At 35.8% G+C, this 14,705-nt stretch overlaps 1 protein-coding gene across 4 annotated transcripts in view; it reads left to right on the top strand.

Moving 5' to 3' along the window:
• AGL (amylo-alpha-1, 6-glucosidase, 4-alpha-glucanotransferase) overlaps positions 1-12,546 on the top strand; it is a 34,306-nt gene extending 21,760 nt beyond the window's left edge. For all 4 annotated transcript variants that reach the window (XM_039378344.1, XM_027740756.2, XM_027740754.2 and 1 more), the window contains exons 24-34: positions 750-925; positions 2,638-2,740; positions 3,970-4,195; positions 4,633-4,744; positions 5,111-5,246; positions 5,793-5,905; positions 6,463-6,674; positions 7,185-7,282; positions 7,811-7,898; positions 7,990-8,123; positions 9,422-12,546. In XM_039378344.1, the coding sequence (XP_039234278.1) occupies positions 750-925; positions 2,638-2,740; positions 3,970-4,195; positions 4,633-4,744; positions 5,111-5,246; positions 5,793-5,905; positions 6,463-6,674; positions 7,185-7,282; positions 7,811-7,898; positions 7,990-8,123; positions 9,422-9,539 (1,516 nt within the window). In that variant the 3' untranslated portion in view covers positions 9,540-12,546. The remainder of the gene's footprint in view (positions 1-749; positions 926-2,637; positions 2,741-3,969; positions 4,196-4,632; positions 4,745-5,110; positions 5,247-5,792; positions 5,906-6,462; positions 6,675-7,184; positions 7,283-7,810; positions 7,899-7,989; positions 8,124-9,421) is intronic.
• Positions 12,547-14,705: the final 2,159 nt, after the last annotated feature.

The following is a 14,705-nucleotide window of genomic DNA, read 5'->3' as shown; positions in this document are numbered from 1 at the left end:
TCATTATCTGAGCACTTTGCTTACTTCATAAAATAACTGTTTAATCTTCAGTGTCTGCTGCTCTGTTTCTTGCAAAGGGAAGGGAGATTGATTTAATAGAGGCTTTTTCCTGGCTATAAACATGCTGAACAAGTCAGTGTTGTTTTGTGAAAATACAGATATTAAAATGGGAATAGAATTCGGTATGGCTGTAAAATCATGGACCATAGTATATTTTCTGAAAATGCTTGAAGATTAACTAGTCAGGAATGCAGATTGCATTATTTTAGACAATGTGTTGTCAAATTTTCTGATTTGCAGTTTTTGTATGTATATATGAATATAAATAAAAATATGATTTCGAAAAAGACTAACTAGGTTTCACAGATTTTTGTTCATAGTAAAATATTTTTATCGTATTTTTGAAGTCTTAGATCTGTGTATAGGCATCACCTAAACCAAAACAACTTCTTTTTTTTAACCCTTTTTTCTGGAATATTTGTCATTAAAACTCCTGTTAAAATTAATAAATGTTAAGACTAACATTGGGCACACATTCTGGGGAAGTGAGTGATCTACAAATTAAATTTTATGTAAAAATTATTTAATGCAAAATACTAGCATTAATTCATTTTAATACTAGTATTAATTCATTTTTAGGTTTTATATTATGCATAATACTTAACATAGCCTTCTGTAAAAGAAAAAGGGAACATTTTATAGGCTGATCTTGTCAAATGTAAAATTAATTTAATTATGTTGCATTACAGCTTTGTGCAAAATGGATCAACGTTTGTTAAACACCTTTCCTTGGGTTCAATCCAGTTGTGTGGAATAGGAAAATATTCTTGTCTGCCAAATCTGTCTCCTTCCTTACATGATGTTCCCTATAGGCTCAATGAGATTACAAATGAGAAGGAACAGTGTTGCGTTTCCTTGGCAGCTGGTAAGTGAGAATAACCTTTAAAAAAAAAAAAAGTCTTCTAAAATAGTTAAACTGTTTTTAATAATTATATTAAAATTTTCTGCAATATGTTTGGGATCCATATGTCAGCAACCATGTATGAAATATAGGTAGCAATTTCACTCACTTTTGCCCTGTGTATAAGGTAAAGATTTGCCCTATTAAAAGTATGGGAGTTTTGTCTAGCAGTGCTTCTTGGGGACAACCATTTTGTTACTGTTCATGGGAGTTGGGAGGGAGATCTTTATTTGTAAGCACTTTATTAAAAGACATTTTTAGCTGTCTTTGTTACCATATTCAGAGATCCACAAGTATGTTTTTCTTTACAGCAGACTCGCTTGAGTTGAATATACTTATCATAATGGGTTTTAGTTTGTTTTCTAAACATGAATTTAAGGACTTAATTGTACTGGAGTAATAAGAGTGAATTTATTGTTTACAAGTTCTCAGAAAAAGAACCATTAGCAAACCAGAACTCCTGATCTGAAACTGTCTCTCAAAGGAAAGAGAATAAAAGCAGTCAGCAAATAGTGTTTTTACCTCCAAATGTTCTGCCAGCATCTGGCAATCTTCCTATGGGCACTTTTCTATGTCCCAAGTATTATCTTCTGTGGTTTAGAATGAATTTATTTTTGTTCTGAGTTGGCCCATTCCTTTTCTGAAGCCATAGAAACTTTTAAACATCCACAGATGCAGTGGCATCTCGCTCACTGGAGTGTTTTTCTTCTTTTTTTGCTGTCTGCCTTTCGTGTAGTTTTACTGCTTTTAGTTCTGGATTTTAGTAACATTCCATTTGCCTACTTTAGTGTTACCTAGAAGCACAGAGGCACAGTGTTCCCTTAAACTGGTCATAAAGATTAATTATACTAAAGGGTTTGGTTTTAAATATTCCTTTCACATATTCACTGGGAGTTGTGCCTGAGATTTTTGATTTGTATATGGATTGTCATTCTCAAGTGCTGCTGCCATGTACTATAAAATTGCAGAGATGTGGAGGCCATATTTAAGTATTAGCAAATACTGTATTTAAGTAAGTGATAGAAGTTAAAATATTGTTCTATCAAGCATGCACAAGAGACTGCTAGTTTGAAACTTTCTGTTTGAGACATCAGAAAAGTTAATAAATGGAAGAAAAGACAAATATGGACCTTACTGTTGTAATTATTATGCCTTGTTATTTAGAATCATTCTTAAAGCTATATGTTATAATGCAGTAAAAAGTAGTTCTATAAGCTGCTGGAAAAGAAAAACAGGATGTCTTTCATAGTAACTGAGAACAGTCGTATCCCCTTTATGCTACTGAGATGGCACAGCTCTCATAAATAAACTCTTGCCAATAAAGTGTTGTAATCTTGCTGTAGTTCTGACTTTTTGTTAGTTTTCTTTCTGTTTCTTTTAATTAAGGGATGGCACTTGGGTAAGTTACCAAGTGATTTAATACAAATTTAAATGTTACTGATACGAGAAATGCTGTTGTGTGATCTTGAAATTCTAGAAGATATTGTACTAGAATAAGGTGTATTTCATTCTGTCAAAAACTTGGTCTAGAAGAGTGTTTACTTTAAATATCTTAGTCTAGGAAAAAATTATAAATGAGAATATATTTTCTGTTTCTGGTTACTTTATACATACTTGTATGCTTGGAGGTTTCTGCTATATCAATGAATTAGATGAAAAATGACATTTCTTTTCAGGTTTACCTCACTTTTCTTCTGGAATTTTTCGTTCTTGGGGAAGGGACACTTTTATTGCACTAAGAGGTCTAATGTTAGTTACCGGGCGCTATCTCGAAGCAAGGTAAGACTGACTTAGCCTTAGTACTTATTGACTCTGTAGGTAGTTAGGAAAAAGCAGTGCTCTCAAAACCTGAGATGACACTCAAGCTTTTAGAAACAGCTGATGTGCAGTATGAAACTTTAATGGCACTAGATGTATTTGGGAGCTCTCTCTAAGTGGAATTTAAAATAGCACTAAAATGATTCTCTTTTGCTTTCTTAGTGCTGATACAAAGCTGATGTTCTGTATAGATTAAGGTAGTTTTAACCTCTGTAACACTACTGTTTGTCCTTAAAGTGATTGTTTCACATTTATTTGCATCAGTGTTGCTGAGAAATATTTTCTGAATTTCTTATGTAAAAATTCGAAGTAGCAAGAGAATATTATTTTTATAAGAAATGTGTGATTGCAGGCATAATTTTTTGTAACTGCTACTATTTGGCTGTTAATACTAGAAATCAGCTAATTGTGGTTTGTTACAATCAGGTATCTGTAAATGTTTAACCTGATAAATAAGCCGTACATAAGCCAGATAGATTTGATATTTTGATTAATTTTAATTTGGGTGGAGCTTGACACTGATAGAAACATAAAAATTGGTTGTTTTAAATTAGCATGTATTTTTGCTGTTGAGCATTTGGCCACCTATTAGCTTTCTCATGCAGTGAGATCTGCAGTCTAGTAGTATGTTTACCTTTTTAAAGCTAGTTGGAATCCATGTTTTCTGCAAGGTGTGCGCAACGGTTCTCGAATGAAACTTCTCATAACCTCAGCTGCTGTCACCTCTCTGTATTTTAATAGGAAATTCCCATCTACTCCTGCCCTCCGTCCCCATTCCACCCCACCCATCAGAATGGATACCAGGGTAATCATAAACAATATCAATAAAAACCTTCCCTGTGACCTCAGTGGGATTTGGATTTAGGGTCTATATCACTACCTGTAAAAAAGCAAACTATCTCTTCCATATTAATAGATTTTGTATGTTTTGTACCAACTGATTTAAATGTATTCATGTTGAGGAATTTGTAGGGATTGGGTGACTTCTTATTGCAAACGAAGTTCATGCTAAATGGAGTAATTAATTTGTAGCTTTCAACAGCAAACTTTTGGCATCTGTCCTTAAAATCCTCTTTGTCTTCTTGACCTACCTTGCTATTAAGGTAATCCTGTATGCTTTGTGCTTAATATTTGTCCGGTAATGGCCCTGAAAGCAACTTAGTCAAGACTGTGGTCTTCTTTTGTTCTAGAAACATCATTTTAGCATTTGGTGGGACTTTAAGACATGGTCTCATTCCCAATCTGCTCGGCGGGGGCACACATGCCAGATACAACTGTCGAGATGCTGTGTGGTGGTGGCTTCAATGTATCCAGGACTACTGTAAAATTGTTCCAAATGGATTAGACATTCTCAGGTGTCCCGTTGCTAGGATGTACCCGAGAGATGACTCTTCTCCTCAGCCTGCAGGCACTGTGGTAAAGATGATTTCTAAGTATTTAATACAACTATAATATTTTAATGATGTTATTTTTTTCTAGCTACAAGAATCTGTTGCTATCTGTTGTTTATGGTGAAGTTTGATTATAGCACAAGAATTCTGCATTTTAGACAGTTCTTGCTACATCCGCATCACTAATTAGACAAGTGCAGGGGGTTGGGAAAGGAGAAAAAAATTCTGTCAGCTTCTAAATTGTTTTGTTGATTTTAGTCTTGGAAAAATGTTTATGTGAAAAACTGTACACAGCATATTGCCATTGTTAAGGATGCTACTGGAAAATGTTTGGTGTTTTTTCTTTTGAAAGATCATAAACTAGAGGCTTAAGTATTGCTACTATTTGCACATTAGAAAGAGCCTTTCTACTTGTTTTTCATCTTGCCTTTCACATCTCATCCAAACGTGCAACAAATGTAGGATCAGCCACTTTATGAAGTAATACAGGAAGCAATGCAACGACATATGGAAGGCATAAATTTCCGAGAGAGGAATGCTGGTCCACAGATTGATCAAAACATGAGAGATGAAGGTAACATACATGGAACATCTACTGTACAATTCAGAAGTTGATGATCATATTTTATATTTTGTTTCCTGTAGCTACTGAGCATATTTTTTAAAAATTATGTTTACTGTAACTAAAACTATATTACTTTAAATTTACTTAATATTTTAAAAGTGCCTAATTAATTGTTTATTATTGGCAACTGTTTATATGTTATGATACAAGTTACCTTTAAAATTTCACTTAAAGTGCACTTGGTCTCAGGAACCCACCTCAGATCTCTTGTTTGGAGGTTTTATTGTTTATTAAGGAGGTTTGGGTTGGCAAGGTCAGTTGGCATTTTGTTTTGTCCAAAAACCAAACTTCACACCTGATATTCTTGCTCGGCAGGTTTTAATGTAACTGCAGGTGTTGACCATGAAACTGGCTTTGTGTTTGGAGGGAACCGCTTCAATTGTGGCACTTGGATGGATAAAATGGGAGAGAGTGAAAAAGCACGCAACAAAGGAATTCCAGCTACTCCAAGGTATGAAATCGAGGCTCTGAGGATGGGATTTTTAAATCATGTTTTTAATTGAAATTCTTCTGCAGAACTGCTACTGTGTCTTCTATTAATACATGCAAGAGGTGATATCTCAAATGTTCTAAACGTTTCTACCTACTAAAATGTTAAAGGAATTTTTTTTCTTTGTTCTGATTTGAAGTAAAAAGGTCTGTTCTTGGCAGGTGAAGCCCTCAGTTTCTGTCAAGGTCTTAGCTCCATGCTGAGAGTTGAATTTTGAATTCCATGAAGTAAAGTGTAATTTAGGAAAAACTGTATACTTGTAATACTAGCAGTGCTTTGTTATTTAGACTTACTGTAGGAGATACATATTGATAATTGTGTTGTTTGAATAATTCTTTGAATTCAAAAATATCTTCAACATCTACACTTGTAGAGTTGAGTAGGAAAATAAGGAAAAAGGAAGTGTCTAAATAAGATACTTAAAATCTGAATTTTTTTCAGCTACTCATTGAACTTTAATAGCCTTCTTAAAGTAATTATTGGGCTTCTTTATCACTACTATTTTAGAGATGGCTCTGCTGTGGAAATTGTTGGACTGTGCAAGTCGGCTGTCCGCTGGTTGCTGGATTTATCTGGGAAAAACATATTTCCATTCCGTGGAGTCACTGTAAAAAGACATGGTAAAAACAGGCGCATTTCATAATTGTATTACTGGGGTATAAAAATAACTAAAACAATGAAGCTGTGACAATATAACCTTAGGGATTATTATCAAGCTACCCAGAAAGATTTAGGGGCAAATGGGGAAAAACTTTATCATTCATTACAAGAATGCAAAGTAAAATGGTGCAGGATGCATGTCTTTATTTTCTCTTTCTGTTTTTTCCCCCCACTATTCAGAACACAGAAAACCCCTTCCTGGGAATATTTACATAAATATCATTGGAAGTCCCCTATGTTCTAGAAAGAATACTCTTCTAATTACAAAATTACTTTAAGCATACCCAGCCCAAGTGAATATGTGCCCTGTAAAGACTCTGTTGTGCTAGTCTCCCTAGAAGTTTCAGTGAACTGTTCCTTTGAAATGTAGAATTGGCCTAAATGTGGGGAATCACCAACTGAAGAGAGGTGATCCTAGGACTACTCCTGTTAGGTGACAGGAATTTGGGAAACATACTTCTGGTGTTGCTACTGTGGCTGTTTTCAGAAAATGAAACCTGTATATAACATCTTGCAGGAAAGGAGGAGATTATCACATACGATGAGTGGAACAGAAAAATTCAAGGACACTTCGAAAGGCTGTTCTTTGTCTCTGAGAATCCAGCAGATCCCAATGAAAAACGTCCAGATCTCGTTCACAAACGTGGAATTTATAAGGACAGCTATGGAGCTTCAAGTCCATGGTGCGATTACCAACTCAGGCCAAATTTTACAGTAGCAATGGTTGTGGTAAGTGAGGGGGAATGGGAGGAGGACTTTGCACTTAAAATTGTCTTTATTATTAAACTAAGCTTGCATTGTAAGGTCCATCTGCATGACGCTATATCAGGAATATACATTGCTTTTTTTTTCCCATGCTTTTAATATTGATTCATCTTGGACTATCTCCTAAAAATACAGCATGAAAGGACTTGCCAATTTGCCGTGTTCGCTGTATTCAGAATGTCTTTTTAGATTGGTCTGGGAGGCCACTTTTCTCATCAAATTGGCTAAAAAGCATGGTCTGCTTTTGGATTTTTGAAGAGCTTCGGTAATAATACTTGAAAAGTGTATTTAAAGTAAAATTAAAATTGAAAAAAGCACTGGATAGCTTCTGTCTTCATGCTTACTGAATCAAGTTATGGAACCTACAAGTCAGAGTAATGTAAAACTCAGGCTTTTTGTTGTCTTCTGAATTTACATACACAGTCTTATGTATATGCACAGAGATTATTCCTGAAATCTTTATTATTTTATTAGGCCCCAGAGTTGTTCACACCTGAGAAAGCTTGGAAAGCTCTGCAGATAGCAGAGGAAAAACTACTCGGTCCATTAGGCATGAAAACCTTAGACCCAGAGTAAGTACACTAGAGATAAGTGTTAATTACAAAACAGGACAGTAGGAATTACTTCGGGGGGGGAGGGGAAGGTAGTGTGTAAAATCCTCATACCTGTGAAATAAGGCTGCAGGAAGTACTTCCAGAACAATCATTTTTCTCTTCTAAAAGTTCACGCAATTGGTTTTTTTGTTTGTTTGTTTTGGATGCCACACAGTAAGCAAGTCAAATTTGGTATCATAAAAGATGTTGAATTTGCATCTTGGGACATACTTATATATGATAGAGTGTACAGCACTACAATTTGAGTAAAAGCATAAGGACAAAATTAGGAATTTAAATCCTTCAAAGACATTAACTGTTTTCCTACTAGTTTAAACAATATTTAGAATTCCGTTATTATGTAAAATACAGAACCTTGTGGAAACCTCTTAACCATCATTAAATGTAAATGCCATGACAAATTTTTTGGTTAATTTCTGTTTTCCTGTTCTGTGTATCATTTTTGTTAAGGCTTTGTTTGCATAATGCATTTTTTCTTTCTTGCAGTGATATGGTGTACTGTGGAGTATATGATAATGCTCTTGACAACGACAACTACAATTTAGCCAAAGGTTTTAATTATCACCAAGGACCTGTAAGAGCCAGTTCCTTCAATTTTAGAAAAAGTGTTGTCAACTTTTCAAACAGACTGCTTTAATAATAATCTCTTTTCATGCCTTGTTTAGGAATGGCTGTGGCCAATTGGATATTTTCTTCGTGCCAAATTGTACTTCTCTAAGTTGATTGGTCCAGAGATATATGCGAAAACTGTTGTTATGATTAAGAATGTTCTTTCTCGCCACTATGTTCATCTTGAAAGGTAAGATACCTATTCCTTCTAGCTAGTGTATCTACCTACCCAATTCCATGTAAAAGTAAAAATCTACAATATAAACAGATATTGCAGATCGCAAGTCAGGTTTCAAATACAAGTGAGATCTAGTGCCTTTTATAGAGTGCAGAATTACCAATACCCATGTAAAGACTGGATGAAATAAATCTTATGTAAAAATTAGGATCTAATTTCAGAAAAAAATGTTGGTGAGGTTTTTTATTTAAATCAAAATATTTCAAAACAACCTTTAAAACATATTGGTTAAAGGAGTAGTAGTGACAGATTAAAACTGCAGAAGATAAGATGTTGCAAAATATTGTTAGGATTTCTTGTGTTATAAGTGAGGAAACTAAGATTCTGAAACTGTCATAATATCTTGCTATTCTAAGAAGACAGAGGAACTTGCTTTTTGAGTTCTCCCTCAGACCAAACCACAAAACCCAAACACTGTTTTTCCCCTTTTGCTATTATAGTTTTAGTTCTTAAGGATTTCAGACAAATTAAAACAAACAAAACATCTTGCCCTTGATATCCCTTCCGTATAATCTGTTCTACAGCACATCAAACATGCATTTATTTGTACCCAAAAGAGCAATTCAGTAGGACTGATCATGACAGAAAAGTTTGTCATGAGGAAAAAAACCAGTATTTTGCCTTAGTTTTTGTCTTTTCCAAGTCTCTTATTTGGTAATATCACATACAACTTGCAGTTTGGTAACGCTCTTTGTTTTTTCTGTCTTACTAAAGTAGTGTACTTTCACTCTGTTATGATATTTCATAGTGTACAAAATAATTAATAAAGCAACAGGCTCTACTTATGAGTTTTTCTGTAAGTATGGTAGTTTGTGGGGTTCTTTACTCCTAGGGAGGCAGAAAAGGCTTGTGTAGTCATACTACCTGCCAGATGTTGTCATGTTTTAGTACCACAGTTAATTTCAAGTGTAGTTTGAATACCATTCAGGTGTCTCACAGGTCATTCATGTTCTTCCAAAACCAAAACTACCTGAATGAGAAACAGGAGCAACACGCCAGTAGTGTAAGTTCAGTTATTATTAGTAGCAGAGTCTGATTTGAAGATGACACCTCCACTACAATTCCCAGCTGCAGGGGAAAAAATATTTAGATATTAATTATTAAAGGACACACTGCTCTCCTACAGGCACAGACCTTTAGTCATGCTTTTCAGTTTCCTACTGACTTAATCTTTTAAAAGGTTTTAAATTGTTCTTTTAATTTCAATCTATAATCTAACAACAATACTCACTTGTTTTTTCTTTTATTAGATCATCCTGGAAAGGGCTTCCAGAACTAACTAATGAAAATGGACAGTATTGTCCTTTTAGCTGTGAAACTCAGGCCTGGTCGATTGGTGTTATCCTTGAAATCCTTTATGACTTGTAAAAGTTTATTTTGATTGATTTGATGAAAGTTCTGTGGTCTTATTGGGCATAAATGAAAACTTGGCTTACACTGCAAGGGAAATCAACTGTTCTGCACGATCACTTAAGCTGTGTCCTGACTTTCAAAGATGCTGAATGCCAGCAGCTCCTGTGTCCTATAACTGTGTGGGGCTTGGATTTTTTGAAAATCAGGCCATGACAATAAAACTGCAGTGCACACTTGATGCAGAAACTTTTAGTAAGGAGCAATTTTGAGAATATGCACAAACTAATTTTAACTAGCTTTGGTTTTTTAGCCTTTTCAAATCAAAATCTTAATGTAACAAAGTAGCTCTTTCCTGAGCTAAAAATAAGTAGCACAGCTCTTATGTTTTTTTTTCTTTGTCTCTTAAAGAGTAAATGGATGTTTTGCAAATGCATGCTTAAAGGGGAGTAGAATAACCTCTAGCTTTCTGAGTTTGGTATGCTTTGTGCTCTAGCACCATACATTAATGAAGGCATAATATGTTGTCTCTCCATTGAACTGTAAGATGGGGATTTTTTGTGTGTGTGTTCAATTGAGCACTTCACTAAGCAACCACAGAAATAAAGTGTATGAATACTGTAATAAACCAACCTCTGAAGTTATATATAAAATTTTGAGGACTTTACTTTGAGAGTTAATTCAAGCAATAATAAGATAATGTTCTATGTTAATCCATCTTTAGATTTATTTAAATACTGTGGGCCATGTAGCAAACCTATTTCTTCATTTAAAACTGGTTTTCACCATGAGTAATTCATAAGAAATGTGCCTACAATGCACAACCTATATGCTAGGGGAAGCCAAAGATAAGTCAATGTGCTTCACTGCTTTATTAAATGAATTTATTGAAGAGATATGGTCACCTCAGCCCTTCATTCTTGAGAAAGTCCTAGTTCTGTTGAAGCAGGTGGAAACACAATATCAATGGAAAGAGATACTGGCCTACCATCAGAAAGGAGAATATGAGGTTTCTGGGCCTTTTGAAATTACGCCAATAACAATAAGCATGCTACCTCTATGTGGTGTCCTTTGGGAATAAATCCAGTGACCATGAAGCAAAACACGTTTTTTCGTATTTGAATGCCTACATGCCTTATTAAATTCAGTTCAGTATTCCCAGACTGAAGGGTGGTTAACAGAAGCTGCAGTTGGTCATTCTCAACTCTATTCATACAATTTTTCCATCTTAATGCAATGAACAGGCAGAGAGTGAGGTTGAAAACACTCCCCACATCACAGACAGGAAAACAAAAGCACTATTGCATTTCTTAATGTTAAACAACAAATGCTGAAAAAAATAAATACAGGATGTAATTATAATGCACTAAACATGTAGATCAAGATTTTATCATATCTGTATTTTAATGTTTCTGTATCTTGTATAAAGTAGAGTGCCCACGTGCCGTCTTGTTCAGGGAGATGTATTACACAGGGATACATGTGAGGGCAAGTTAGCAGGCTGAGGAGAGATGAATTGTAAGAAGTGGCTATATTCACACTATTTATTTGAAAGATTAGTAAGCGTTTGAACTCCCTTGCTGAAGTGTTCAGTCCTTAGAAGTTATGAATAGGAAAGGTCTATATTATACCTGAACTTCGGAGCTGCTGCCGTACAAGGGTTGGGAAATTTTTATTTTCTCAACACAATGCATAAGAAATGTCATTTGATCAAAAATGTTACTGAAATGTCAACTACAGATTATTTTTTTAATGTGCAAGAGGCATATAAAGTATTTTTCATACTGTACTGAACTTTCCAAAATACTTGATAGTGATATTAAGGTTTGTGTCCTGCTGTATCACTACCTTTTTACTGTTCTCCTAGATATTTATTTCCTGTTTATTGTTTCAAGGTATGTTTTATAGCTCCTTTGACTTAGAAAGCAGGAACAAGATGGCAGAAAAAACTGTTCTTACTTCATGAAAACATTCTAAAATTGTAAGTGCAGCTTAAGAGCTTTGACTGTTGAAAAAGTTTTCCACCAGGTATCAAAATTAGATACATTGGCAATAACACTCTTTAAGTGTTTGGAAAAAAAAACATGAGAAATTTTTCATCAAAACCTTCCTATGTTATGTACAGGTTACTTTCCACTTTTTTTCAAACTGCACTGCTGATAGAGACTGCATATTTGTCACTGCTAGGGATTTTTTTCTAATTTAGTAGTAAAATTTTAAAGATAAATCACCGCTGTGTACACAAAAAGACATGTTACGGAACTTCTAAACGTGCCCATTTATAATGTTGCTTCTGCACTGATTAGTTGAGCATAGTTTTAGTGACAAATATTTTAAATAGGGAAAAAATATGTATCGGTTGACTTTGCTGTTAAGTAGCAACAAAAGTAAGATTTAAGGTTATTAACTTTAGAGGGAGGTGGTTTATTGGTTTGGGTTTTTTCTTTTTTTTTTTTCCTCAAAAAGCTACTCAACACTTTGTCAAGCCAGACAGTTTAAAAATGAAGAGGGAAGAAAACAATGTTAAATCTAACACAAAACATGAGCTGATATGCATCTATATTGTCATTATCCCCTAAAATTAGCTGACTTATGTTGACTGATCCTGAGATGTATTTTCATTTATTATTATCATTTATATTTTGCACTCAAAAACTTCTAGTAATGCAAAGATATAATTGGTAAAATATCTTTTAGAAGTAAACTAAAGAACTTGGTAAGAACTGTGCATCCATTGTGTTCCAGTTAGTGCTTCTTGATCTGTATCGTCATGTGTTTTTTTTCCCTCCCAACTGAAATAATTTTAACTGTTACCAATGTTCACACAGTTTATAGCTCTTGATTTATTCAAGGATGATTAACTTGAGAATTCAAGTAAACTAATGTATCATTCTCACACTGCATGTTGTAATGTAAAATGGAAACATGTTTTACATGTATGTCTATCACAGCAACAACTGATTTTAGAAAATGTCATTATTCATTTCTGAAATGCACAAAATAAAATTCTTTAATTCAGAGTTAACCTTTTCATGTGGTTGTTTGAAAAAATAAGTGAAACTTCAGAGCTGATGTTGCTTGTTAACTTGTAGCAATTTTGCATTTTACACGGGAGAGATCATTAACTCCTTAGGTCAAATATTAATAACAAGAAATTTGTCAACTTATTAAAAAACTGCATAAATTTGACCCCTATACTCAGATTCTTGGGTTGGTGTCAATGTAAGTTGTCTCAGCTGAGGTCTGTGTGTATCTTCTCCTATAAGTGATTATATAATTTTAAGTCATAGTATTGCAAATTATCCAAGAGGGCAGTCCTGATAAACTGATTTACAGCTGCTGGAGTGATACACAGCGATTAACTTTCCGTGCAAAATTCCTATCACTATAGAGAAGGCATTTTCACTTTTCAACTCTGCTTTGTAAAAGCAGAATCTCACATCACGAATGAGTGGTATACTGAATGTGTTTTGCAACTGCCCCATTTCATTGCCTTCTTTATAAAAAATAGGATTTTTCTAATCCTCTATTCAAGCATTTTCTTTAAGAAAGTAGTTTAGTATTCTACTTTTAATAGTAGCATACTACTTTTAATAGATATGCTATTGAAAAGTGGTTAAGGAGATGTACAAAATGACCATTTGCTGAGTTGCCTGGGGGAGCTGGTAAGGTCAGAGCTGCCAGCTCAGCCCTCGTGGCACCTCCAGCAGCTCAATGGAGGAATAGATGGATGAAGTGTTAGTGCTGACTGGCACGTTTCTCCTGGAAGATCCTGTGGAAATTGCAGATGGCAATCGGGGAAGCGCCTGCACTCGGGAAACTTGAGCTCTCCCCGCGCTGCCGTGTGAGGTGAGGTAGGACCCCGAGAGAGACCGCCCGTTTCATCACTTGGGGAAGGGTTTGCCCCTCGCAGGTGGCTGGGGCGAGGGATAAGCGGGCTGGTCTGGGGGTCCCCGTGGGACCACTCAGCGCATCGCCTCAGCAGCAGGACGGGCGGACTGCCGGGGCAGGGCAGAAGCAGGCCAGCCGGGACAGCGCCCGTGGGCTCCGAGCAGGACAGCCGGGACAGCGCCTCTGGGCTCCGAGCAGGACAGCCGGGACAGCGCCCGTGGGCTCCGAGCGGGCTGCCCGCCCAGCGGGACGGGCCCGTGCAGCGCTGCCGTCAGCCCGGGGCTCCTCAGGGGGAGAGTGTCACACACGGCAGCGAGCCCTCACCGCTCGGGGAAACGGGAAACCTGCCCCATTGACAGAAAACATTTTTGTCTTTTTAAAGTAGAATTAACATGCAAACTTGGCAGCTGTCGTGGTGGTACAAAAGTGAACCTGAGAGCAATATAGAAATAAGACTGTTCCTAATGGCTAGTCAGGTGGCACCCGAAGGCATCCATGCTTTGCAGTCTCTGTTTCTGTAGGCACTTGTGCAGTCCTGTTGGCCCATTATGTGTTTGTCTCATTGTATAATACCTCCTTGAATCTGTTTCTTGCGGAAATCCTAACCTTTTTGTGATGTGTTTGTGCTATCTACAACCTTTCAGTCACAGGTGGCTGCTCACCCTGTGTAATGATCTCATAAGTACGTAAATGGAGTACCACTGACTATTTGACAAACAGTAAAATTGTTAACCTCAATTCATGTAAGCTTATGTAATTTGTGAGATCCAGGAGCACTTCCCTTCCCTCTGTGCATGTGTGTGACAGCACTATCTCAGTACAGCTTCAGACAGACACTATTTTATGTATAGTGCGTTTTTTCAATGAGAATGAAAGTTGACCATGCAAGAAGAGAGTTATGCTGCAGCCTGACAAGGGTCCTAAGCTGGAAACCTCGGCTCTAGGTACTAATGGAGGTAAGTTTCTCATATTAAATTTTATAACATACATGGAGTTCTGTTTCTAAGTCTGACTTTGGCAAATAAACTGCAACTTAATTTTGTGTAGTGATGAGAAACATAAGATACTGTCTTCTGATCAGTTCTAAAGGAAGATATTTGCAGTAACACAAGTCACAGACTTGTAAGTACAATTATTTAATTAATATTTATTTAATTAATAGATAAATTAGAGGGGGATTAAGTGATAATAGTTGATGTCTGTTTTTTAAAGGTGATTTTTAGAGTCACAATGACATATAAAAATTTAGAAAAGCTAAAAGGAAGATTTATTTCTTGCAAGTGACCTCTCAAG

The sequence above is a fragment of the Pipra filicauda genome, unplaced genomic scaffold, assembly GCF_003945595.2.
Source record: "Pipra filicauda isolate LSUMZ 115617 unplaced genomic scaffold, ASM394559v2 scaffold135_size2527700_pilon, whole genome shotgun sequence".
NCBI classification, from domain to species: Eukaryota; Metazoa; Chordata; class Aves; order Passeriformes; family Pipridae; genus Pipra; species Pipra filicauda.
Note: the sequence above shows the minus strand (reverse complement) of the source record. Positions and strands in the feature narration are given on the sequence as shown.